This window comes from Enhydra lutris, unplaced genomic scaffold (assembly GCF_002288905.1).
Source record: "Enhydra lutris kenyoni isolate GAN:26980312 unplaced genomic scaffold, ASM228890v2 scaffoldscaffold14, whole genome shotgun sequence".
Lineage (NCBI taxonomy): Eukaryota > Metazoa > Chordata > Mammalia > Carnivora > Mustelidae > Enhydra > Enhydra lutris.
Window position 1 is genome coordinate 46,563,615 of NW_019154098.1, and position 27,466 is coordinate 46,591,080.

At 35.5% G+C, this 27,466-nt stretch overlaps 1 protein-coding gene across 4 annotated transcripts in view; it reads left to right on the plus strand.

The window, feature by feature from the left end:
• LOC111146688 (nibrin) overlaps window positions 1-22,850 on the plus strand; it is a 48,990-nt gene extending 26,140 nt beyond the window's left edge. For 2 of the 4 annotated variants that reach the window (XM_022502347.1, XM_022502350.1), the window contains exons 10-16: window positions 247-522; window positions 2,234-2,675; window positions 8,763-8,834; window positions 10,017-10,172; window positions 12,977-13,090; window positions 21,348-21,397; window positions 22,663-22,850. In XM_022502347.1, the coding sequence (XP_022358055.1) occupies window positions 247-522; window positions 2,234-2,675; window positions 8,763-8,834; window positions 10,017-10,172; window positions 12,977-13,090; window positions 21,348-21,397; window positions 22,663-22,693 (1,141 nt within the window). In that variant the 3' untranslated portion in view covers window positions 22,694-22,850. The remainder of the gene's footprint in view (window positions 1-246; window positions 523-2,233; window positions 2,676-8,762; window positions 8,835-10,016; window positions 10,173-12,976; window positions 13,091-21,347; window positions 21,398-22,662) is intronic. The other 2 variants (XM_022502348.1, XM_022502349.1) reach the window with 1 other exon arrangement.
• The last annotated feature ends 4,616 nt before the right edge of the window (window positions 22,851-27,466 follow it).

A 27,466-nucleotide genomic window follows, 5' to 3' on the forward strand; every position in this document is an offset into this window, starting at 1 on the left:
AGCAGAGGATGCCAGACATTGGATGCTATAGGGAATGAAGAAGAAAAAGTTATCATTTGTCTTTACGGAACTTTGATGAAAAAGGAGGGACTTTTTTGGTATAGTGAAATATATTCCCTTTAATTATAGTCTAAAGATAATTATTTTCTAAAGCTGTATTTCATTAGTACTATTCAGAAGACTTTTTTTCTTGATAAAAATTGCTATTAATCTGATTTTTTACATTGCATTCTTCTTTTGTTACAGTATGGATTTTAGTGAAAGACCTAAAGAAATCAAAATCTCCAGAGTGGAACAGAAATTCAGAATGCCTTCACAAGAAACATCCACTATGAAGGAACCCCCCAAAATAAGCTCTGATGATAATAATGCGGTATCAGATACTCTGGAAAGGATGAAAATCCCAACTTGTCAGCTTTCACCAACTAAATTCTCAGGTGTAAATAAAAGTAGAGATCAACCTTTTCAGCGGCTGCAGACCAACTCCATCAAAAACTATTTTCAGCCTTCTACCCAAAAAAGGTATATTTTTAAATAAAACCTCTCTGTGTCTCTGAAAAATATTAATAGAATGGCATTTAGTCTGTGTTCTGCTTGGATACACTTTCTGTAGAAAACGGACCCTTTGACCTCATTCCCCTCAGAAACGTCCGTATCTCCTTCTTCACCAAGGTCATTATGGATAGAATCTCCCTCATCCCTTTTTTCCTGTGTTACCTTAAGCTTCTCTGTTGTTTCACTTTGCTGTACTCCTTTTGAAGAAGAGCTTTCCCACACCTCAGTTCTTTGAACTTCTCTCACTTCCTCTAGGACCATGCTCCCTCAATTTTTCTCTTTTTCTAGCACTTTTAATTACTCTAGGTCCTTCTCTATTCAGAAGCTTGATCTCACTTTTATTTTTTAAAACCTTCTCTTGACTTGGTTCTTAACTCTAGCTATTGCCTCTTGTTCTTCACAATCATTGTTAAACTTCTCAGAAAAGGAGATTATTGTTACTGCTCCCATTTCTGTATGAAATATTTCTTAACTAGAAATATTTCGCCTTGACATGATGTCCTTGAAAGTAGCCATTGACATAGTTGACAATTCTAGTGGCCTTTCAGTGCTATTCAGTTCTTTCAGTTTTTGTAGTGTGGACCTCTTCTGGTTGTTTTGCCTCTCTCACTTTCCCCTTTGCCCCCTCTGGGGACTTTCCCTTTTTCTACCACTATTTTTTATATGCTGTATACTGTACCTTTAGAGTTTCATGACTTTATTACAGATGATCAATATATTTGGTCCTAACTTACCTCTTAAGTGTCACTTCTACTTTTCTACAGGAATTTTCTGCTGTTTTCCCAAATAATAGTCCTAAACCTTTTCCCCTCTGTCATTAAATACGTATTATTTTTGTTAGGCGTTCATTTTGTCAAAATCTTGGACTCTTTCTCTTTTACCTCCCCAAAACAGCACTGTGATTCTTATTTTCATTGTTTTATAAATTCTTCCCTTTTCATCTGTTTGTTTTGCCAGACCTCTGACTCATTCTGACCACCTGAATTATTACAGAATCTTCTTAATCAGTCTGTCCAGCACACTGATAGTAGATTAGTATTATTAAAATACCACCTTGACTATTCCATTTTAACATGAATTTGGTTAACTTCTTGGAAGCAGAGATGTTCTCTTTGGACCTTAGTACAATTTAAATGAGTAAAGTACTTATTCAGTACTTAATGAATGAAACAATATTGTACAGAAAATTCTTAGTCATATATTCATATATTACTTGCAATACATAGTCTGTGCTGTATTCTGGATTTAGCCACTCTGACTTACCATCTTGAATCTAGCTCTCATTAATCCATCAGGTTTTATTCCCAAGGTAGTTTTTCCCTGCCTACAAGTTCCCTACATTGTAAAGTAAGCTATTGTTTCCTGGCAACAAGTGCTTTGTATTTTTATATCTTTCTACCTTTTCCTCTGCATTGATTTACCAGCTACTGCTGCCTTGGCAGAGAAGATAGACCTCTCCTTATTGTTTAGCCATTGGTTTGACAGTCCTACAAAAACATTAGTGTCCCTACAGATTGCTTTTTTTTCAGATGTCCCATTTTTTAATTTCCAGTGATACTAATTAATTAAATTAAGAATGTTGTGAATTCAGTGGGGAGTGAATATTGTCAAACCAAAAAATTACTTAGCTGTGTTTATTTTCTGTTTTTGCTTTCTTCTCTCCTTTTTTAAATCTAAGGGAAAGAGATGAAGAAAATCAAGAAATTTCTTCACCCAAATCAGCAAGAATAGAAATGTCTTGTTCTCTTTTAGAACAAACACAACCTTCTGCACCCTCAGTATGGAAAAATAAGGAGCAGCATCTATCTCAGAATAAGCCTATGGAAAAGAAACCAGATAATTTACTTACAGATAGAGATTTAAAATCCACTGTGAAAAATTTTGCCAATAAATCTCTTTCTACAGAAAAACTAAGATCAGAAAAAAGAAAAGAAATTGATGATTTAGCCATAGAAGATGAAGTGTTAGATCAGTTATTCAAGAACACAAAATCAGAGTTAGAAATTGGAGTGAAAGTTGAAAAACAAGAGGAAGTTGTCAATATTAGAAAAAAGCCAAGATTGGATATAGAAACAAATGGCACTTTTAATGAAGGAGTATCAGAAAATAACAGAATATCTGTAAGTAACATTTTTTAATGAGAATTACTACAAATAGAAACTTAGAATGTTAAAAAGAAATTTGTGACTGTATAAGCATTCATTCTGTTTCCTTGAGGAAAAAATTAATATCTTCAATATCCAGTATTAAGTATAAGAATTTGTTGGTTGATAAGGTAAATGTTAAAAATACAGTGTTTCTTCTAAAGTATATAATAAGCAACAAAAAATAAATTCATGCTTATTATTATTCATGATTGTTTTAATAGATTTCCAGGCTGTACTATTCTTGTACTACTATATCAGACCTTTGGCCTTGATGGTAAGTACAGGAGATGCCTTAATAGAGGAAAACAAACACAGAAAAATGAAGAAAATTAGGAAAACAAACTACTAAATAAATTTTTAGCATGAAATAGGTATAACATCACAGGAATTTTTATTTTCATTTTGATACATAGTATCCTGTTTTCCTGAATGTTGATAATTTGTCTTACCATTTCAGATTATTTTCTATTTTATGTGTAAGTAAGTTGCCTACTCTCTGTAGAATAGTTAGGTCATTAGGTGAGAGCACTGACCACATGAAGTTAAAAGGTAATATTCTGATCTTTCATATAGGTCCGTTAGCTTCCCTCTCATTCATGGTTGTGGTCATCCCCTCCTATAAATGGCTACTGCATAAGGATAGGACTAAGTAGAAGGATAAGGATTAAGTGATTGGAAAGTATAGTGATTCAGTAGGTATTTGTTGAGAATTGAGTATGTATCAAGCACTATAAATCTATAACTACTGTTGAAAAAACAAAGTATATGTCGTGTTTAGCCAAAATATTGGCATCTTTGTGTGAAGGAGAGAATCCTCATTATTTCTTTTGAGTGAATCCTAAGTGCCCTTTTGTGGACCAGCTGTGTCAGAATCAGCTGGTGAGCTTATCTAAAAATAGAGATACCCAGACCAAAACCCCAGAAGATCCTGATGTAATACATCCAGTTTTTTTTTCCCAGAAAAAGTTTCCTCATTTTATGGGTTAATAATTCGTTTTGCTGTCTTTAAAAATTCTAAAATCAGTGGCTTAAAGAAGATAGGATTATTTTGTTCCTATAAAAGAAGTCCGGAAGTAGGTAACCAAAGCTGCTTGGAAGTTCTGTGGTATGTTTCTTAGGCATCTGTTTTTCTCTCTACAAGGTTACATCGCTAGCCATCATGTCAGCTTTACAGGGAGGAAAACGGTGGAGAGGGGACAGGGTAAAGACCTTTCCACTGAGTTCCTCCTCACTTTGTAAGGAGCTCTGTCAGAAACCCCACTTTATAACTTCGCTCGTTGGCCAGAATTTAGTCCTGGCCCGCACCACTCCCCATTCCTCACCCTCAGTCTACAAGAGAGTATGGGAAATGTTTCAGGCTTGGCACATGGCTGTCTGTAGCAAGCTAAGCATTAGATAAGTAAAAAAGATCGGATACTGAGATATCTTTAAGTCAATTGAGAACTTCAGAGAAAGAAGTATTCTTTATTATCAAAGATTAGCTGGCACCTTACAGAAGAGGTAAACGGAGTTAAGTGGGTTTATATATCTTACAAGTTACTATCCTATAAGTTTAGTGGTTTCTACTATAGTGGAAGTTAATGTGAGATTTAGTGAAATCCAAGGGTTGATTTCCTATGTTTAGTAAATTTATTTATTTATTTATTTAATAAATTTATTTATCTCTTTTTAAAGTTGTGTTTACTCTGCTTGTATTACAACTTGACGGTGTTATTTTAGGTCTGGACTATTCCAGAATCTGTGTTGAGACCACTTAATGTTACAAGCATTTAATCTTCAGAGAGTTAGACTCTATTTATATTATTTTGCTTACACCTTTGGAAATGCATTTCCCTGCTGTGTTCTTCTCCCTGTACTTAATTCTAGTTTTTTCTGACATGTTCTTCTTTTCTTTCTCTAGTTTTCTTGTCCTACTACCTGCTTTAACTTTTAATAGCCTTTTTTGTTTTTTTTAAGTTCTATCCCAGATTGGTCCCCTGTGCACAGTGGCTACAGCTCTGTCTGGAAACGATTGTGACTTTAATAACAGAACTCTTTGATACCTCCTGTATGACTGCTGATTAATCTTCCTGAATACTCTACATTGATTATACATTTTCCCAGGGCTCATGGTCACACAAGCAACTGGGCATTAGATCCCAGACTGGAAGAGCCAGGAAGTGAGTGTTATACACCAATGATACAGAAACCATTAAACAGTCTTTTGTCATCTAAAAAGACCTTTCAGGGGCACCTGGGTGGCTCAGTGGGTTAAAGCCTCTGCCTTCGGCTCGGGTCGTGATCCCAGAATCCTGGGATCGCGCGCCGCATCGGGCTCTCTGCTCGGTGGGGAACCTGCATCCTCCTCTCTCTCTCTCTGCCTGCCTCTCTGCTTACTTGTGATCTCTGTCTGTCAAATAAATAAATAAAATCTTTAAAAAGACCTTTCATAATAGCCAAGGTTTACATGCTTTGTAATGATATCAGAGAATACAACCATTTTATTTTGCTCTCTGGTTCTGAAGCATAAATTTCCTTTGTCCTTATTTTACAATTTTAGAATTAATAACATTCTGAATAAAAATAGTGTTGCAGAAGACTGGAGAGTGAATAGTGATTTGATTGTGATACACTTTGGGTATGCTAAAAGTTAAATCACTGTTCTAGCACCGTACATTTTTAGTAAGAACCTGTTACAAAAGTATTTTTGCTTTCAGTGTAAGATAATTTTCGACAACTTTGTATTTTGAGATAATTGTTGATTCACATGCAGTTGTGAGAAATTATATAGCGAGATCCAATATACCTTTTTGTTTTGCCCTAATTATAACATCTTATGTAAGCACAGTACAGTATCACAGCCAGGAAATTGACCTTGTTGCAGTTCATCAATCTTACTCAAACAATGGGAGATTATTATTATTATTATTATTATTTTTTTAAGATTTTCTTTATTTGTCAGAGAGAGAGGGAGAGAGAGCGAGCACAGGCAGACAGAATGGCAGGCAGAGGCAGAGGGAGAAGCAGGCTCCCCGCCAAGCAAGGAGCCCGATGTGGGACTCGATCCCAGGATGCTGGGATCATGACCTGAGCCGAAGGCAGCTGCTTAACCAACTGAGCCACCCAGGCGTCCCTATTATTATTATTTTTAAAGATTTTATTTATTTATTTATTTGTCAGAAAGAGAGAGAGAGCAAGCCCACAAGCAGGCAGAGAGGCAGGCAGAAGTGGAAAGAGAGGCAGGCTCCCTGCTGAGCAAGGAGCCCGTGTGGGACTCGATCCCAGGACCCTGGGATCATGACCTGAGCCAAAGGCAGCAGCTTAACCCACTGAGCCACCCAGGTGTCCCTGGGAGATTATTTTTAATTCATTTTTATCATTTTGTTGGAAAGTCCTTCTAGATGTTCATGAATTAAAGAAATTGCACTTAATTTTTCTAGCTTTGTAAGTGATCAGAAAAAAATTCTCAGTCCTTTTATTTAAAAAACTTTTTGCAATTTTAAGGCAAAAATGTGATACTTCCCTTTAACATTGGATTCCTTACATATATTTCAGAAAAGTAATTTCTAAAATATGTTGATGGTAGAACTACTCTTTTTCTATTTTGGGATTTAATATAGATTTTAGCACATCTGTAAATTTTTTCTTTTTTTTAAAGATTTATTTATTTTAGAGAGAATGGGGGCTAGAGGGCAGAGGAAGAGGGAGAGAATCACAAGCAGACTCCCTGCTCTGAGCATGGAGCTCATCATGAGGCTTGATCTCAGAACCCTGACATCATGACCTGAGCTGAAACCAAGAATCAGACACTTAACCTACTGTGCCACCCAGGCACCCCTATAAGCTGAAATTGAAAGCTGTTTGCTAGATACTCCTGCTAGGTATATATCCATATATATATATTAAATATATTAAAAATGATATATATTATATCTGTATATAATATAACTATATATATAAATTAAATGTTATAAATAATATATATATAGATTTCTAAAAAATATGACCCCTGTGCCTGAATCTTGGCCTTAAAATTTCCTAGTCTCCATAAAACGTAAACCTGACTCATCATCTTTGTTTATATTCCTCTTCTTAAATGCACCCACTGTCCACAGAGCATCTTTTCTTCACCTCATTCTACACCCTTCTATACTAAAGGTTTCCTCCTCTTTCTTAACTATAGCATCTTCCAAAGCCTAGTAGTAATACCTACCACTTAACTGGATACCATCATTCTCTTTACAGCAGCCCTGCAGTGAAGCAGCAGTACTGTATGTATTGAACCGGTTAAGAAACTGACAGTAAAAAAAAAAAAAGAAAAAAAAAAAAAAAAGAAACTGACAGTAGGAGGTATTCAGTAACTTGGCAATGTTACTTAGCTGGGTTTTGAACTGGGATGAAAACAAAGGACTGCTCTGCTCTTTTGGCTGTTCCTTTTGTCAGCTTTCTCAGAGCGTCATATATTCAGTTACTCTATGCAGTGGGCATGCTGACATGAAAGGCAGTCTGAGAGGGTAAGTAAGATAGGCCTTTAAAAGGTAGAATCTCCAGGACTTGGTGATTGCTTAGCATGAGAAATAAAGAGAGAAGGAAGAGTATAAGGATAATTCCCAGGCTTAGAGTCTGAGGGCCTGGTAGGTTATGATATGATTCTCTGAGATAGGAAATAACTTGCTCAAGAGGATGAGCAAGTTCAAGGGAGTAGGGCAGGTTGGGGACAAGGTGTGGGGAGTAAACTGTTCTGATTGTAGGATGATGTATATGAAAGTAGTGAAAGAGCACATGATAGGCTTGGACTATAAATTTTTTTTTTTTATAAACATATAACATATTTTTATCCCCAGGGGTACAGGTCTGTGAATCGCCAGGTTTAGGCACTTCACAGCACTCACCATAGCACTACCCTCCCCAATGTCCATAACCCCACCTCCCTCTCCCAACCCCCCTCTCCCCAGCAACCCTCAGTTTGTTTTGTGAAATTAAGAGTTACTTATGGTTTGTCTCCCTCCCACTCCCATCTTGTTTCATTTATTCTTCTCCTAATCTTACTGTTGAAAAAGGAAAACATTAATTCTCCTTAGTCCCTAGGCAAACACAAAGTATTTACATTTATTTTTCTGCCCTTTTCTAATTTTCTTACTACAATTTTTCTTACTACAATTTTTCTTACTGAATCATTGAAAATTTGATGTAAAACAATAAGCTTACCTACTGTATCCCTAGGGATTGTATTTTTTACTGAAAGTATCAGAAAGCTATCTATGTACTATGCTTTCACCTGGAACCTGGTCTGGATATATGAATGTGAGGGATAGTATGACTGTATACAAAGCAGTTTCCATTTTACTGCAGAAAAATATCTTGAGCAATTAAAGTAACCCTGTTTCCTTTTTCCTGGATTAAGGGTGATTCAAAATTAAATACTAAACATAAGTTTAGATAGAATCTTTTAACAATTTTTTATTTTGGACTATAGAAGTAATACATTGGGGTGCCTGGGTGGCTCAGTGGATTGAGCCTCTGCCTTTGGCTCAGGTCATGATCTAAGCGTCCTGGGATCAAGCCCTGCATCAGGCTCTCTGCCCAGCAGGGATCTTGCTTCCCCATCTCTCTCTGCCTGTCTCTCTGCCTATCTTTCTGCCTACTTGTGATCTCTCTCTCTCTGTCAAATAAAATCTTAAAAAATATAGTAATACATAATTGTGTAGAAATATAGAAGACAACTTAACAATTTGTTGATAATCCTACAGTCTGTGGATAACCATAATTAATATTTTGGTATTTCCTTTTTTAAATCTTATTTTGCAAACTTAGAATCAACTGTTAATGCTATTCTGTACTATTTTATATTCGCTTATGATTATTTCTCATATTGTAAAATGACTTACGTGAACTTAGATTGTTTCCAGATCTTTATTTTTGTATCTCATACTACAATGTCTTTTTCTCTGTATATTTCTATTCTCATCTCATAGCTTCTAGGAAAGATACTTGAAAATCAATTAACGGGGTCAAGAACATAAATATCTTTAAAGGTACCATTTCGTAATTTCTATGAACAAAGTCTTTTTATTTCTTTAGCAAGAAAATGAAATTGGGAAGAAAAGTGAACTCAAGAAAGATTCACTATGGTCAACTAAAGAAGAACTATCTGTGAGGAAATTTTAATTTTTATAAAGATTTGACTTAAGAACTAACATCTCATCAATTTCTGTCAGTTTACATTCTTGGGATTATTTCCCTGTCTGTAATCTTTATCTGTTTCATAATTATGCCTCCTCTGGAAATGGGTAAATCAAACCCATGATATAACAAAAAAAACCATGATATAACAAAAAGAGTATGGAAAAAAGCCTAAGTGTAATTTCCTGCCTTCCACTGCATAGATGTGTGATCCTGAACAAGTCACTTTCACATTTCTGAACCTCAAGTCTTTATGAAATCAAGTTGACATTGTTCCAGCAGAGTGGCTGTTTATATCAAAAAGAGTAATGAGTGTAAAATATTTGGAACAGATAAAACACAATACAAAAGCATTAGGTTGTTGTTAACTAACTAAGAGTTCCTAATTACATTCTGTCACTGGTAGATGAACCCTGTCTTTTGACTTTTCACTTTTTTCCTTTGTTTCCATCTTCATTTTAGTCCTGTTGCCACTTGCCATTTAATATATAGTAAAAGAGTTTAAAAAACTAAGATGGTCAGCTTTGAGCAGCTGTAGCAATGTTGATATGTAACTAACCAGTTAGTAGTGAATGACATAAAGAAACTTACCCAGCAACAAGAAGGAATCTTGAGGCTGATTTAATAATTATTAATCTGATTAAAAAGTGGCTTTCAGTTAATGAAGTAGTATATCCAGAATTAATAATTTTTTGGAGGTGTCAAAAATAATAAAACACAAATTACTGAAAATCCAAGAAAGTTAAATATATTAGATGAGAACTTAAAAAATAGATCGTTGTAATAATGTTAGTTTATGGTTTTAATGAAAAGTAAAGAATACTGAGATTTTTTGCTAAGAAAATATATGCAAGAAGATAAATTATATATTGAGATGATATGTATTAGAATAAACTACTAAATTAAAATGCTATATGCTTTTAGTCTGTCTAGCAAGAAGTTATAAATGTTTCTAAAGTTAGTATTTGAGTAATTTTCTTATTTGGCATAGATATGATTTGATTCCAAATACAAAATTCAGGTGCCAGAAATAAACCCTTTTTACTATTTTTTTCATGTATTTGAACTTTTGTTTGTAGCCTCACAAATGACAAGTAATTTTCTTTTTCCTTATTTTTTTCTGCTTATGTATCCATCTTAACCCTATTTAAGATCAAAGATGAACTTCAGGATGACAGTGATATGCTTCCAAGGAAGGTGTTATTAACTGAATTTAGATCACTGGTGGTTAGTAACTCTCCCTCCAGAAATGCATCCAGTGTAAATAATGATTATGGTCAACTGAAGAATTTCAAGAAATTCAAAAAGGTATGGTATTCCTTTAACTAAAATATCACAAGAGGGCAGTGTTTGAAATGTTTTTAGAAATACCACTGATGCTAAATAGTAAAAGCAGTTCATATTGAAAACTCTTATTTCTTCTGCTTAAAACAGTTAAAATTACTTTAGGAAGGGCATGAATTGACAAGTAGTGAATATGTGAGTAAATGTATGATGAATATCTAATGAATACTTGGAAACAAACTTCATTAAGACTGAATTCCTGGGACGCCTGGGTGGCTCAGTGGGTTAAAGCCTCTGCCTTCAGCTCAGATCATGATCCCAGCGTTCTGGGATCAAGCCCTGCATTGGGCTTTCTGCTCAGCAGGGAGCCTGCTTCTCCCTCCCGCTCTGCCTGCTTTTCTGCCTAATTGTGATTTCTCTCTCTCTGGCAAATAAATAAATAAAATCTTTAAAAAAGAAAAAAAAAAAAAGACAGTTCCTTAAAGGGTGCTGTTTACCTGGCCTTCACCACCTTAAACAGCAGGCTTTGGGTTATACTGATAGGGTCTTCTATTTCTAATAATCATCTATGTCTACCTGAAGGAGTTCCTTAACTCAAGGCTTTATGAAGATAAGAGATTTGTTGAAAATAGCTGAGCACATTAAATAATGAAAAGTAGGCATTTTACTATTACATGTATATATAAAAAATATAAATATGTACCCTGAGTATTATCATCAGACCTGAGTTTGTTCTTCTCTAGGAACTGGGAAGATGTTTAATTTATCAGTATGGTTGAAAGAATATTTCTGATCTACTCTGTATTCTTTTGTTGTCTTTTCTGGAATATTTGCTTCTTATCCCATTTTTATTACTGAGTGCTGCCTTTTGCTTAAGCATTTAATCAGAATACAGTAATTTTGTCCAAGGTGATTTCTGTGGTAGACTGCTTTTCACTAGGGTATAATCTGTATGATTCTTGCTATACTGTGAGGTGTTGTAGTTTTTCTCTCTAATGTGAGCTACTGTTAACATTTGTCGGTTAATTTTTTGCATACTATGACAATGTGTAAAAGGTTCTAAACCCCATCTCTTGTACTTGGAGTGAAAGATGGAGATATCTCCCACTTAGATGGCACCCACTTTCTCTTTTCCATCTGAAAGGTATGGCTCATGAATACCACAGGGTCATTCTTAACCATATGGTTACTTCATGTTGAGGATCATGTTACTGAGTCTCATTGTTAAATCAAAATTCAAAAGACATAGTATTTTTTGTTATTAATGAAGTTACCAAAGATAAAGTGGTAATACTCACTGTTGACCCAGGCATGGTGAAGGAGCATAGAGTTATACAAACTTCTGGAAAGTAACTTGAAAAAATTTAAAATTCTTAAAAATATTAATATCTTTGATTAAGGAATTTTATTTGAGACTGTAAAAGAAATTCAAACCAAAATTTATGTGGCAGAATGATTTAACTAAATTGGCTCTAATTAAAGAATTTGTGTTTTTCTTTATATGCCCAGATCTAATGACGTGGCTCTATTTGTGCTTTTAAAATTGTATTCAACGATGAAAACTATTTTAAAATTCCCTTTCCAGGGCACCTGGGTGGTTCAGTGTGTTAACTGTCTGCTTTCAGCTAGGGTCATGATTTTGAGGTCATGATTACGAGGGTAATTGGCTCACATCCCTGAGCAGGGAGCCTGCGTCTCCCTCTGCCCCTCCCCCTGCTCGTGCGTGCTCACTCTCTCTCTCTCTCTCCCCTCTCTCTCTCTCATAAATAAATTTAATTTAAAAGTCTTAAAATTCCCTTTCCACTTCATATATTGACATTTTAAATGTATGTCCCATAGATGTTAAGGGTTTATTATTTCCTAAATACAATATTAACAGTGGCTTGATTTGCATTTTCACAATATTTTTAGCACCTCTTTATTTATAAGCCATTAAAATTTTATTATTTATTTATTTTTTAAAAAGATTTATTTGTTTGACAGAGGGAAACACAGCGAGAGAGGGAACACAAGCAGGGGGGAGTGGAAGAAGGAGAAGCAGGCTTCCTGCTGAGCAGGGAGGCCGATGCAGGCCTCAATCCAGGGCCCTGGGACCATGACCTGAGCCAAAGGCAGACGCCCAATGACTGAGCCACCCAGGCGCCCCTATAACCCATTAAAATTTTAATTAAAAACATAAACTATTGCTATCTCCAATATTGCTAGAGATCTATAAATTAGAAAGTTTTGAGGACATAAATTTTCATGAGTACTAGACAAGACTTAAACTTTGAAATCTTTAGAACAAAATATGATACTTTACAGTCTCTATATTTACCTTAAGTTGCTTTAACAGCTAACTGATGAGGTAAGGCCATTTTTTAATAAAAACTCCCAATTAAAAATCTCGGATAAATTCTTGGTACAGTGACATCTAAATCTGGGTATAGCAACAGCCAAAAATAAATAGGGCAGAAACATGGGCCTAGCATAGTTACTACTCTCTCACTTCCATTTGTGGGAATAAACATCTTTGGCACTTATGTAATACATGATTTATATTGTGCTTTTTTATTAAGTTTTTTAAGAAAATGATGGTTTTGAGGGTACCTGGTTGGCTCAGTTGGTTAGGCATCTGACTCTTGATTTCAGCTCAGGCCATAATCTCAGGGTCATGAGATTGAACCTCATGTCGGATTCTGCCTTCGTGGCAAGTCTGCTTAAGATTCTCTCTCTTCCTCTCCCTCTGCGCCCCAGCCCCCATGTTCACACACTCTCTCTTTTTTAAAAAAATGAGATGGTCTTAATTTGTTAATGCATTTAACCTTACTATTTTTACTATATAACAGGTCACATTTCTTGGAGCAGGAAAACTTCCACACATCATTGGAGGATCAGATCTAATAGCTCATCATTCTCGGAAGAATACTGAATTAGAAGAATGGTTAAGGCAGGAGATGGAGGTTAGTAGGAACTGAGGGCTGGTAATTTGCTTGGTTTACATTTTGTCCCTCATGGTTTCCTTAGAGCAAATCCTTAAAACCAAATTTTAAGATAATTGACCTAAAGTCATTCATTCAGGAAGAATCCTAAATTACAGAGAATTAAGATTAATTTGTACCTTTCTGTAACGCTTAAGAGGCTTTTAAGCTTATTAAAGTTATTAAAGAAGCTTCTAAATTTGTTAAAAAAAAATGAATTAAGTTTGTATCCTAATATAAAGGGGAGAAAAGAGACTTAACCTACAAAAATGTAAAAGAAAGCTAAAGGATAACAATCAAAAGATGGTTGTACAGACATATGGGGGTTATTGCAAATAATATCAGTTACATGGTATATGAATGTACTGGGCTTTCCAGATCTGGAAATTATCTTTCAGTGGTCCTGAGAATTTCTCAATCATTATTTTATTGAGTTATTACCTTTCTCCTGTTCTCTTGCATCTTTTTTTTTCCTATGTTTAATTTTTTAAACAACTGACATACTGTTATCCAAAGTAACTGCACCATTTTACATTCCCACTAATAGTGCGCAAGGGTTCCAACTTCTCCATATGCTCTCCAGCACTTGTTATTCTGTTGTTTGTAATAGGGGCATCTAACTGGTGTGAACTTTATTGTGGTTTTGATTTGCACTTTCCTAATGATTAGTGAGGTCATGCATCTTCTCATACACTTGTTGGCCATTTGTGTATCTTTTTTGGAGACATACCCATTCAAAAATTTCTTCCCATTATTATTCAGATTGTTTATTTTTTGTTGTTGAATTAGAGGTGTTATTTATGTAGTCTGGATAATAGTTCCGTATCAGATGTATAATTTGCAGATGTTTTCTCTCTTTCTCTGGATTGCCTATCACTCTGTTGTTTGTGTATTTTACAGATGCACAGAAACTTTAAATTTTGGTGTAGTTCAGTTTATCAGTTTTGTTGTTGATACCTGTGCTTTTGGTATCATACCCAAAATATCATTGCCAGATCCAGTGTCAGAAAGTTTTTCCTTTTTTCTTCTAAGAGTTTTATAGTTTTAGCTCTTATATTTAGATCTTGAATTGATTTTGAGTTAATTTCCATAGGTGTTATAAGGTTAGAGTTTGACTTCATTCTCTGTGGTATACTTTTACACTTTGGTTTAATGATTCATGAGCACACCATCTCAAAGGGGGGGGGGGTGGAGTCTAAAGTCAGTTACACTATTGACAACTGCTTGCTGTGGGAAACTTGCCATAATGCCTCCTCCCATGGGCAGTTACTGATCTATCTCATTTTTCCCCAGAGTCTTTTTAAGTTTTAAGAAAGTAAGAGAAATTATTAAATAATGTTGCTAAATTATTAAGTAGTAACTATTTCTATTTAATTCAAATTCTTAACCTTTTTATTATGAAAGCTTTCCAAACATACACAAAATAGATAGTGAAACAAACCCAAAACACAGCTTCAACAAATATTAGCATTTGCACATCTTGCTTTCTGTTCTCTTTCCCAACTTTTTTTCTTTCTGGAGTATTTTAAAGCAAATTCTAGTCATTTTATCATTTCATTTATATTTATATGTTCAAACATAAACAGATTTCTGATTAAGTATGTATTATGTCAGAGTGTGCTTTTCTGTGTACTTTTATAGTAGGATACTTACATAATCAGTTCATGTTGATTTAAATCCTAGACTAGGAACAGCAACATAATTTTGACACTTGAGATTGCTTTAGAGTTTTATAATTTTGTTTACTTGCTTTATGGCATGTCTTTAATCATATCTATAAGTAATATGTTGCCTAAATCTCAGGAAACCAGATCTCAGTTATAACATTGTTCTGGGAAGATACGAACTGCTTTATAGCTCTCCATGTTAGAATGTGATTTTTAAGAATACATTATTTACATGTATCAGCTAAATATATTCATCTACTCTGTAATGAAAATTCCCAGGGAAGATTATACAAATATGTTTCTCTTTTTTTACTTTCTTCTTGGGTGTTTTGAGTCTTAGTCATTATTATGCAAAACAGCCATCTACCTGATTCATAATTCTTTCTACCCCTTACTTGTTTTTAACTGGAGAATTTAATAAAATTCAGTAAAGTGTCACCTTTTTTCTGTAGAGGAAGTTACTGCATGAAAGTTAAGATTTCATATGATAGTTGAATTGAGAGATAACCAAGGTCTTGTCCAAGATTAGTAAGTTTTCTTCTTAGCCTTTGTGTTGTGTGATTATCCAGTGCTCCTAGAACCCAGAGGTGGGCTTCAGATAGGTCCTCTCAGCAGGCTATTGGAAGTAGAACTGTTCAGTAATGGGCAGTTAGGGGTCTTACCTCTTTCTTGAACTCTGGTTTGACAGAAGTCAAATTTCACTTTCTTCTCTATCTTATTTTCTATACATTTTATCCCTTTTTTTCTCTGGATTGTATTCTTTGGTAACTTTTCCAGATTATCTTCTAGTTTGGTACTTTTCCTTTCTGTTCTTTCTGGTTGGTATTCCCACCCATCCACTGAGTTTTCATTCATCCTATTGTATTTTTTCAGTTCTGGTTGTCTGTTTCATTCATCTCTAGGTCTTACTGTTCCCTGATGATATTTTTAAGCTCCTCCTGTATTCTTTGCCTAAAGTGTTGATAAGTTTCTGCTACTCTTCTCTTACGGAGTCTTGTTTCCAAGTATATGTTCTGTCATAGTTGAATGTGAACTGCTCATTTCCCTTGGAATTTGATCTGTGGGAATTCATTAAGTCCTAAGTTTAAGTTTCTTTCCTCTAGAAAAAATACTTTTGTGTCTGCCTGTCTTGTTCTACCAATACGAGACCACTTTAGCCTCTGCTTGTGATTTTTTTTTTTGGATCACCTAGGTAGTTAATATGTATTTGGACCAGAAGCTTGAGTGAAGGCCAGCTGGTCACTATAAACTTGAGTTTTTTAATTTTTCCTTCACCCTGTGTTGGGGTTGAGGCAGACAAGTGTCTGCCTTCTTTTTGTGTTGTACAGTTTATTCCTCTTTCTCTCTTTAATGCTGGGGTCTTTTCTTAGATTTCCCCATCTTTGATTTTCTTTCATATTTCTCATCCCCCGTACAGACATCAAAGCAGAGCCCAGTTTTTTATGCTTTGCAGAAATCCAGAGGGCAAGGCAAAAGCTGGCCGTGGTAATTGTTCACTTCTCAGGGCTTTTACTTTGCCTCATTGTGGGTTAATGTAGTCTTCAGCAATTTGTGTTTAAAAATGCTTTTTAATCAAAAAATTATTAGGAAGGGCACCAAAAAAAGTAGGGTTGTTAAGGTCACTCACGATACTTAGTGTCAAAAAATGAAAGAATGGAAGTCACATCCTTTCCTCCTCTTTTTTTTTTTTTTTTTTTTGGAAGACTAAATGGCCCTATTTAAAATGTGCATTTCAAAGAATTATGGTACTACATGAAAGAATGATGAAGTTAAAATCCTGAAGTCCAGAAATTACCCATTTAAACATGAAGGGAATTATTCCAGATTTCTCTTTATTGAAGAGGAGTAATAGCCCGGGACAGAGTAGGAAGAGAGGGAGAGAGATTGATAGAAGGAAGTAAAGCTGAAAGCATTGCTGAATTTTTGGACATGTTTCTTCTTTTCACGGTATTTTATTTCCTGATATCCCTCTAAGACCAAGCGGTGATAAATAAGACCAAAACAAAAACCACTGTGAGGTTAGAGTCAGTATTTGTTTCAAACTGCCTACTTTGATTTTAGATAAATTTTTTGGCTCCCTGCTGTAAATAGTGAGAATATTTGTACTTCCTCCCTTCCCTGTTACCCCTCCTTCCACATGCCACCATCTTATGGCAGTCCTTTCTTTTCTCCCTTGCATGCCTGCCCAGTTCCTTCTTAGGCTTGCAAGTCAGTAACGTTGAGAGTATGTCTCAGTGTTGATCAACTTTCCATTCATTTTTCCTGGAATGCAGTATGTTATTTTGATTTGCAGATGCAGGTCTTTTTATTTCAAGGAACTCTTCAGTACATCTTTGAAAGCATTTTTATGTTTGTTCAGTTCTCTACATTTAAGATGTAACTGTCCTTTTATTAGATCACCTTTGCCTTCGACATCCATTTCTTCTGCATTCACAGTGGTTTTCCTGAGCTCTTTCACTATGTCAGAAATTCAGATTTCATTTGTGTCTGTTCTGTTACCTCATCAGCTGTATGATCTTGGACAAATTACTTTCTTATGCTTGTATTTCTTCCTTGTAGAATGCCTGTAGAATGGGAACAAAAATAATAATAATAATACCTCTATTTCACAGAAGTTTTGTGAGGATTAAATAAGATGCTACTTGTAAACTGCATTTATAACAGTGGAAACAGTCACTATTAGGTATTTCTAATTTGATTCTGAAGTGGTGTTATAAGTCTCAGTTTGTGTACTTAGCATTTGTTCCCTTTTCATTGTCAATTGTGGTTTTTGTCATCTGACTTTTTGGTTTTTATTTTATTGCTTTCATGTTCTCAGTAACTTCATTTTTTTGTCCTTTGGTTATTATTTCTTATGGACTAGGTTTTTCATCTGTCTTGCATGTTCTATTCCAGTTGCTGCCTTTTCTTTCCCCCCTCTGGTATGTGAAATAGTTTGCAGTTTTCTTTCATCTTGAAGCTGTTTAGAGTAAAATACCATGTCCAGGTACTGTTTGCTTGTCAATCATCGTATGCTATCTTGTGCAGGGATTACAATCTAAAGACGACTTGTACAATTGATGAATTAGTGAACTATATGTTGGCTAATTGAATTTAAATTTTTAAAAACCAGATGAATGGATAAAGATGTGGTATATATACACAATGAAATATTACTCAGCCATTAAAGAATGAAATCTTGCCATTTGCAATGACATGGATGGAGCTAGAGTGTGTTATGCTAAGTGACATAAGTCAGTCAGAGAAAGACACATACCATATGATTTCACTCATATGTAGAATTTAAGAAACAAAACTGATGAACGTAGGGGAAGGGAAGGAAAAATAAAATAAGATGAATCAGAGAGAGAGGGAAACCAGAAGAGACTCTTAATTATAGGACACAAACTGAGGCTTGCTATAGGGGAGGGTGGGGGGACTGGGGTAATTGGATGATGGGCATTAAGGAGGGCACTTGATGTAATGAGCACTGGGTGTTATATGCAACTGATGAATCTCTAAATTCTACCTCTGAAACTAGTAATATACTATGTTAACTAAGTTGAATTTAAATAAAAAATTTAAAAAAAAATAAAGGCAGTTTGTGAGGCGAAAGTGACTGTAGTCAAAATTACTACTACCCAAGCTCTTAGTGTTCTGGTAGAGAACAGAATTGTCTTGGTGGCTCCATATCATTAGTATGGCAGTGTGCTGAATCAGAGGCAATATGCATATCCCATTTAATTTCTGTTGTCCCTAGACCTTGAATGCAGGAAAGGAAGGGCTCAGCTGGAGCTGCGTGCTGCTCCTTCCTGGAACTGGTATGAAATGTATACCGGGGGTGTATCTTATCCCAGAAGACAACAACCTGCCATTTTAAGTTGTTTACCTCATTTGTCAAGGCTGCACGCAGCCTGTGCCTTTGGTCAGTGTCAGTCCCACTCACTTCCCTGTGTATTTGTCCCTTTCCAGCAGTCCACCAGCATGTTTTCTCTTTTCTGCTCAGGATACTTTTCTCCAAATTTGTAGTATTACTAAGCATTCTCACGTTTGGTTTTAGTTTGTTTAATGGGCTGGGGCAGTGTTAAGAAAGTGTTGCAGCAATCTTTTGGTTCTCTGCAGGCTACTTTTCTCAAGTAGGTGGCTTCTTGATTATCATGGCTGTAAGGTTTTGTTTGTTTTTGGCTAGAGAGGAGTTGAGAGAATGACAAGCGTCGCTAATGACTTTTTTCTGTCTTTTGTTTATTTGATTAGAATTAGTTGAGAGCCTGGGTTCTAGATTTATTCCACCAAATCTCTCTTTTTGCTAGAGCAATTTTAGGTGCACTAGGTAGGATTTACTCTTTAAGATAATAGAGTTGACCTGAGGCGTCTGGGTGGCTCAGTGGTTTAAGCCTCTGCCTTTAGCTCAGGTCATGATCTCAGGGTCCTGGGATCGAGCCCCACATCAGGCTCTCTGCTCAGCGGGGAGCCTGTTTCCCCCTTTCTCTCTGCCTGCCTCTCTGCCTACTTATGATCTCTGTCTACTTATGATCTCTGTCTGTCTCAAATAAATAAATAAAAATCTTAAAAAAATAAAAATAGAGTTGACTTTCTCATGCACACAGTGTCTGTATATAAGTTTGCTATTGCCTTGATGTCCTGTTTCCCTAGGCTTATGCCAGCTACTCTTTAGTTTTTTTTGCCTTTCATTTTTTTTCAGTTTTTCTTTCTTTACGTCTGTTGCAGACCAGTCTTCATTTTGATAATCACCAAATCCATTCCTGAAGTTTTCTTCAATTTAGGGTATTTTCATTTTGTGCATTAAACATAATAATTCTTTGAGACAGTATCCAACCTGATTTGAATTTTGAAAGACTGGATATGTAATTCTCCCCAACCCTTAAAAAATGCCAGTAAAATGAGGATTTCTATTTCTTAAAACTATTTTACTTAATATTTTTTACTAAGACACATAAAATAAAGCTGACTTTTCCTTACTGGTTTTTCTTTACTGTATTATAACTTTAAAATTAGCATCCCCTGCTGGGAAGCATTTCAAAGTAATTACGATAATAATACCAGCTGCTTTTTGAAAATCATTGTCTTCCCATTTATGTTCTGCTATACCTATTAGTGTAGAAAGATAAAATGTCATTTTGATACTTCACCATATGAGTAGAAAATCATTCTGTACTAATCCCTGCAATTCGTTCTTCTCAGCCCTTTCCAAAGACTCAAAGTCCGTGTAATAGCCTGGTTAAGACCAGGTGTTAAGACCTGGTGGGGGTCTTCTTACTCAGACCAGGTCAAATCCCAGTTCTTCTGTATGACAACCTTTTGATCTTCTGCAAGTTACTTAACATAAGTTTTTGCTTCCTTGGTGGTTAAAACTGGGATAATAGTCTAATAGTAATAATGAAGTTACATGAAGATTAAATGAGATCTATTTAGAAGGAGTTTTAAGATAATATCTGGAAATAGACAAATGTAAGCCATTAACAGTAAAAATAAATAGTATATACATTCAAGGAACTTAATGGTCTTTTAGCAAAGATACAGAATTATAACAGGGAAATCGATATGTATCTATGAGTTGTATAGCTGAAGTTTTATGGGAGTTCTTCATAGCAGATGCTGTTTTTATATTTTTAAATGAAGAGGATTGAAAAACCATTGGTAAAGAGGTGAAGAACATGTTGCTGGACACATAGTAGGCACAAATTATTATTGAAATGAAGGTGCACAGAAAGATTGTCAGAAATGGGAAAAGGAGAAAAAGGAGGTAATTTTCTGGGCAGAGGGAAAAACGTGAACACAAGCAGAGGAAAATGGTATTTGTTAAGAGGTGTGTGTGGTTGGTTGGTTGATGGGTTGGTGATTCAGTTTTAACGGGCATCCAGTATTCAAGGAGAGGGGCATGAGAAGTGATTGAGAAGGTGGTGGAATGGAACCAGGTTATGAAGAGCCTTTGCCATGTTAGAGGTCAAACTGAAGACTTTGTTTTCTTTGGTAGGTTAAAAAAAATCATTGAAGGGTTTTAAATGGCATGATAGGATCTAGACTTTAGAAGGATGCACCCAGCACAGAGTTTTTCTCGTCCTAACACTCAGACATGCATTAAGAGTTTGGTTTGTGTTTAAAATTACTTTGTTAGGGCAGTCGTTAAGCAGCACCTTCAGAGCCCTGACTTGGGACCTTGGAGAAGAGAACCACTTCACCTGTAGAGCTGCTGTAGTTGAAAGTGGGGTAGAATTTGCCCTCTCAGCCCCTTCCTTCAAAACAATGATACTTCATTTAGTAAAAGGGTTCTTCTGGAAAATATATTTAAAAACTCAACAAGCTGGTGGTTTATACATATATTGATTACCTTTGATGGAAAGGGGATTGGCTGAAGAAAGTGTTTAATTAGAGAACTTTTGCAGTAATCTTGGCATGAAGTGAAAATGGAGAGGATTTGGTGAATGATGGGAATACCGTAGAGGCAAGAACTCATAGACCTGGTGAATTCCTGGATGTGGAAATCTCCAAGATGACTGACCACCCAGTATAGCAGTTGATTAACCATACATTCATCATTGAACACATGTTTGAAATTATGTAAATTTTGACAGGTGCAAAATCAGCATGCGAAAGAAGAGTCTCTTGCTGATGATCTCTTCAGGTAAAGTTTAATTTCATCCTTCTTTTATTCTTAGAGATTAAATATTCATGTCTTCTTTCTTTAGAAATAGACACAGCAGGCTGCCTGGGTGGCTCAGTTGGTTAAGCAGCTGACTCTTGATTTCAGCTCAGGACATGATCTCAGGGTGGTGGGATCGAGCCCTGCATCAGGCTCTGCACTGAGTGTGGAGTCTGCTGCATGTCCTTCTCCCTCTGTGCCTCCTGTGACACATATGAGCTCTCTCTTTCCCTCAAATAAATAAAATAAAATCTTAAAAAAAAAATAGACACTTAGTCTCTTCACCTAAAGAATATTTTATTTTTAATGCTGTTGTTTTGTTGTTGTTTTGTTTTTTTACGACTTGAGTACCTCTCAGTGGGGTGTGCTGCATGTATCTTCGAGGTTTGGGACTGGTGAATTTAGCTGATACATTTGTGAGATTTCCAGTTCTGCGTTAAATTATGAATGAATGGGTTTTGAGTTAAGACAAATAAAATACCGAAGCATTTGCTCAGTTTTAGTTGGCACAAGAGTAAAAAGAAGAGGCTGGATTAGAGTTTCAAACCAGGTTTTTGTGGGAGGTTTAGAGGAGTTATACTGGGTGGTTACAATTTAATTCTGATTTAACACATATCCAACATTCCTGCAGGCCCCAAACCTTACAATAATTAGCTCTCAAATACAAATAGTATAAAATAAAATTAATTTATCTACTTATAGGTAGGTATTGACTAGGAGAGAATAACATTTTCCCAAGTTTATGTAAAGGCAGAACCAAGAAGTACTGTATTTTTTAATCTGTTTTGCTGCCAGTTTGATTCTTTAATTTCATTATTGACAGTATATCATTGGTGAAAATGTTGACAAATGGTGCTCATTTTTCATAAGTATTTAAGAATATCTGGTTGCTAGTTAAATTTGTTAATTATTATATGAGAAAATTTTATAAAGTATGTCTATTTTAGGATCATCTTATGCAAATGTTATACTGTAGTTGGGAGTGGAAGGAGTTTGAATCTATATTGGGATATGTGTAAACATGTATTTTTAAACCATTTTTATTAATTATTTTGATGCTTTTACTGGACTTTTTCTATTGTTGATATTTTATTTTTACCAAATATTCACCAAACCAACATCAAAACGGTAAATGAAAGTAAAAATGTCAGTGCTTAATACTGGATCCTAAGGATAAAATTGGCATTCTCATTGTGTTTGCCAAGGTGTGACTATGTTTTAAAAGCCCTTTATTTCTTTCTTTGCAGATACAATCCTAATGTAAAAAAGAGACGATAATTAAGGATTTCATAAAGGAGCTGCTCACAGAGAAATATTTCCGATCAAGTATTTACATCAAGTTTCCTCTGGGATACATTCATTAAGTCTGTAGAGGGGATTTAAGTTACAAAGGTTTTATGACCTAAATTTGTTGAATAAAATGCACAAAACTCCATTTCTTTTGTATGTGACAGTATTATTGAGTTTTCAGTCTTTGTCATCTCATCTTTTATGGTAATTTTTTCATTTCTAAATGTGGCTTTTTATTTACTGAATATTTAATACAGTCACAGTTCAAAATTCTTAAAAGTTTAGAAGGATAAGAAATGAAAAAATCTCCCTTCTAACACTGGTCTAGCTGTGTGGTTCCCCTCCTCTGGTAAAATCCATGATACTCATTTCTTATGAGTCTTTATAGAGATTTTTGCTGCCTCTTAAAATTTGTATGCATATTATTTTCCAGTAATCTCCTACAAAAATGATAGTGTAACATACGCAGTATTCTGCACCTTGCTCCTTTTTGCTGAATCGACTGGAAGATCATACACATATCAGAGCATACATTTTTTCCCCATTATACCATAGTCTTCCTTATGCTGAAGTAACCCAAGTGAAATGGATTTCAGGGGTGTAGATGTCACCCATCTATTCTAGTACTAGAAAAGATAGTATGGAAGACTTCATCAAGCTTGTGGTTGGATTTTACTAGAATGGGAAGACTTATTTGGTGGTCTTACTGAGCTGGGTGTGTATCTCTTGAACTAGTTCTGGTTTTCCTATCTGAAAAATAGAAATTATGATTGTTGTTTTTGTTAAAGGAAGATGGTAAGAAAAAAATGTCTTTTTTCAAATTTTGTAATGTAGACAACTTGGCTGTACATGAGAATTATAGTAGACTTTTTATCAACTCTTAAGGACTGATGCATTAAGTTCTGGAAGTAGAACAAGCTTTTTGTACTCAAATCTATACATGAAATATTCATGGTCTCATGTGGGTTCTGCCACCCTAATGAGCTAAGCATTTTAGGTTGTTAGAGATAGGCTAGCATGAAGACTTATATTGTAATTTAATATGTATTGTTGCTAGATCCTCACAGAAGATTATTGATGTTGAACACCTTTTCACGTGCTTGTTGGCCATTTGTATCTTTGGGGAAAAGGTCTCTTCAGCTCCTCTGCCCTTTTTTTAAATTAGATTTTTTTTTTTTTTTGCTGTTGAATTATAGGAGTTCTTTATATATTTTGAATATTAACCCTTTATCAGATATATTTAATATGCATATATTTTCTCCCATTCCATAGGTTGTCTTTTTGTTTGGTTGATTGCTGCCTTTGACGTATGGAAGCTTTTTAGTTTGATGTAGTTCCACTTGTTTATTTTTTATTTCGTTGATTTTGCTTTTGGTACCAAATTAAAAAAAAATCATTGTCATGACTGATGTCAGGAAGCTTATATCCTACGTTTTCTTCTAAGAATTTCATAGTTTTAGGTCTTACATTTAAGTCTTTAATCGATTTTTAGTTGTTTTTCTATGTGTTTATGGGACAAGATAGTGGTCCAGTTTCATTCTTCTGCATGTGGCTGTTCAGTTTTCCTGCAACCATTTACGAAGAGACTATCTTTTCCCTGTTGTGTACTCATGTATCCTTTGTCAAAAATTAATTGACCATAAACGTGACTTTATTTCTGGGCTCTTTATCTGTTCAGTTCCTCTATGTGTCTTTTTATGCCAGTACCAAATAGTTTGGATTAATATAGCTGTGTGAAATCAGGAAGTATGATGCCTCCAGCTTTGTTCTTTCTCAACACTGCTTGGGTCATTCAGAGTTTTCTTAATGGGTCCAGCTTTATTTTTTCACATGTGAATATCCGATTATTCCAGCACATTTTATTGAAGAGACTCCTCCATTGAGTATCTTTGGTAATTACTGGCTGGCGATATACACTTGGTTTTATTTTGGGGCTCTCAATTCTGTATCTGTCTTGGTGTACTTGTTTTTATGCCAGTACCAGTTCTGTGGACTATAGCTTGCTTGCTTGCTTGCTTGCTTGCTTTATTTTTATTTTTTCAGTGTTCCAAGTTCATTGTTTATGCACCACACCCAGTATTCCATGCAATACATGCCCTCCTTAATACCCATCATCAAGCTCACTCAACCTCCCACCCCTTTCCTTCCAAAACCTTCAATTTGTTTCTCAGAGTCTACAGTCTCTCATGGTTCCTCTCCCCCTCCCATTTCCCTCAATTCACTTTTCCTTTCCTTCTTCTAATGTCCTCCATGTTATTCCTTATGCTTCACAAGTAAGTGAAACTATATGATAATTGACTTTCTCTGCTTATTTCACTCAGCATAATCTCCTCCATTCCCATCCGTGTTGATGGAAAAGTTGGTTATTCATCCTTTCTTTCTGATGGCTCAGTAATACTCCATTGTATATATGGACCATATCTCCTTATCCATTCGTCTGTTGAAGGGCATCTTGGCTTTTTCCACAGTTTGGCGATTTTGGCCATTGCTGCTGTGAACATTGGGGTACATATGGTCCTTCTGTTCACTACATCTGTATCTTTGGGGTAAATAACTCAGTAGTACAATTGCAGGGTCATAGGGTAGCTCTATTTTTAATTTCGTTAGGAATCTCCACACTGTTTTCCAAAGTGGCTGCACCAACTTGCATTCCCACCAACAGTGTAAGAGGGTTCCCCTTTCTCCACATCCTCTCCAACTCTTGTTGTTTCTTGTTAATTTTGGCCATTCTGACTGGTGTAAGGTGGTATCTCAATGTGGTTTTGATTTGAATCTCCCTGATGGCTAATGATGATGAACATTTTTTCATGTGTTTGTTAGCCATTTGTATGTCTTCTTTGGAGAATTGTCTAGCATTTTTGACGTGATTATCTGTTTTTTGAGTGTTGAGTTTGAGGAGATCTTGGATATCAGCCCTTTGTCTGTAGCGTCATTTGCGAATATCTTCTCCCATTCCGTGGGTTGCCTCTTTGTTTTTTTTTTACTGTTTGCTGTGCAGAAGCTTTTGATCTTGATGAAGTCCCAAAAGTTCATTTTTGCTTGTTCTTTGCCTTTGGAGACATGTCTTGAAAGAAGTTGTTGTGGCTAATGACGAAGAGGTTACTGTCTATGTTCTCCTATAGGATTTTTTTATGGGATTCCTGTCTCACATTGAGGTCTTTCATCCATTTAGAGTTTATCTTTGTTATGGTGTAAGAGAATGGTTGAGCTTCATTCTTCTATACATAGCTGTCCAATTTTCCTAGCACCATTTATTGAAGAGACTATCTTTTTTCCACTGGATATTTTTTCCTGATTTGTTGAAGATTATTTGACCATAGAGTTTAGGGTCCATATCTAGGCTCTCTACTCTATTCCATTGGTCTATGTGTCTGTTTTTGTGCCAGTACCATGCTGTCTTGGTGACCACAGCTTTGTAATAAAGCTTGAAATCAGGCAGTGTGATGCCCCAGTTTTGTTTTTCTTTTTCAACATTTCCTTAGCAATTCGGGGTCTTTTCTGGTTCCATACAAATTTTAGGGTTGTTGGTTCCAGCACTTTGAAAAATGCCACTGGTGTTTTGATCAGGATGACATTAAAAGTGTAGATTGCTCTGGGCAGCGTAGACACTTTAAAATATTTATTCTTTCAATCCACGAGTATGAATGTTTTTCCATCATTTTGTGTCTTAATTTGTTTCATGAAGGTTCTATAGTTTCTAGAGTATGGATCCTTTATCTCTTTGATTAGGTTTATCCCAAGGTATCTTACGGCTTTTGGTGCTGTTGTAAATGGAAACGATTCTCTAATTTCTCTTTCTACAGTTTCATTGTTAAAGTACAAGAAAACTGATTTCTGTGTATTGATTTTTGTATCCTGCCACATTACTGAATTTCTGTATGAGTTATAGTAAATTGGGGGTGGAATCTTTTGGGTTTTCCACATAAAGTATCATGTCATCTGTGGAGAGAGTGAGTTTCACTTCTTATTTGCCAATTTGAATATCTTTTGGTGTTGTTGTTGTTGTTGTTGTTTGTCTGATTGCTGTTGCTAAGACTTCTAGTACTATGTTGAACAACAGTGGCAAGAGTGGTCATCCTTGTGTTCCTGTCTCAACGGGAAGGCTGTCAGCTTTTCCCCATTGAGAATGCTATTCACTGTGAGTTTTTCATAGATCGATCTTAAACAAAGTTGAAGAATGTTCCCTCTATTCATATACTTTGAAAAATTTTAATCAGGAAAGGATGCCGTATTTTGTCAAATGCTTTTTCTCGATCAATTGAGAGGACCACGCGGTTCTTCTCTCTTACTGATTTGTTCTATCACATTGATTGATTTGTGAATGTGGAACCACCCTTGCATCCCAGGGATAAATCCCACCTGGTCATGGTGGATAACCTTTTTAATGTACTGTTGGATCCTATTAGCTAGGATCTTGTTGAGAATCTTGGCATCCATGTTAATCAGGGATCTTGGTCTGGAATTCTCCTTTTTGATGGGGTCTTTGCCTGGTTTGAGGATCAGGGTACTGCTGGCTTCATAGAAAGAGTCGGGAAGTTTTCCTTCTGTTTCTGTTTTTTGAAAAACAGCTTCAGGAGAAATAGGTATTATTTCTTTGAATGTTTGGTGGAATTCCCAAGGGAATCCATCAGGTCCTGGGCTCTTGTTTTTTTGGGAGGTTTTTGATCACTTCTTCAATCTCGTTACTAGATATTGGTCTATTCAGGTTGTCAGTTTCTTCCTGTTTCAGTCTTGGAAGTTTGTAGGTTTCCAGGAATGCTT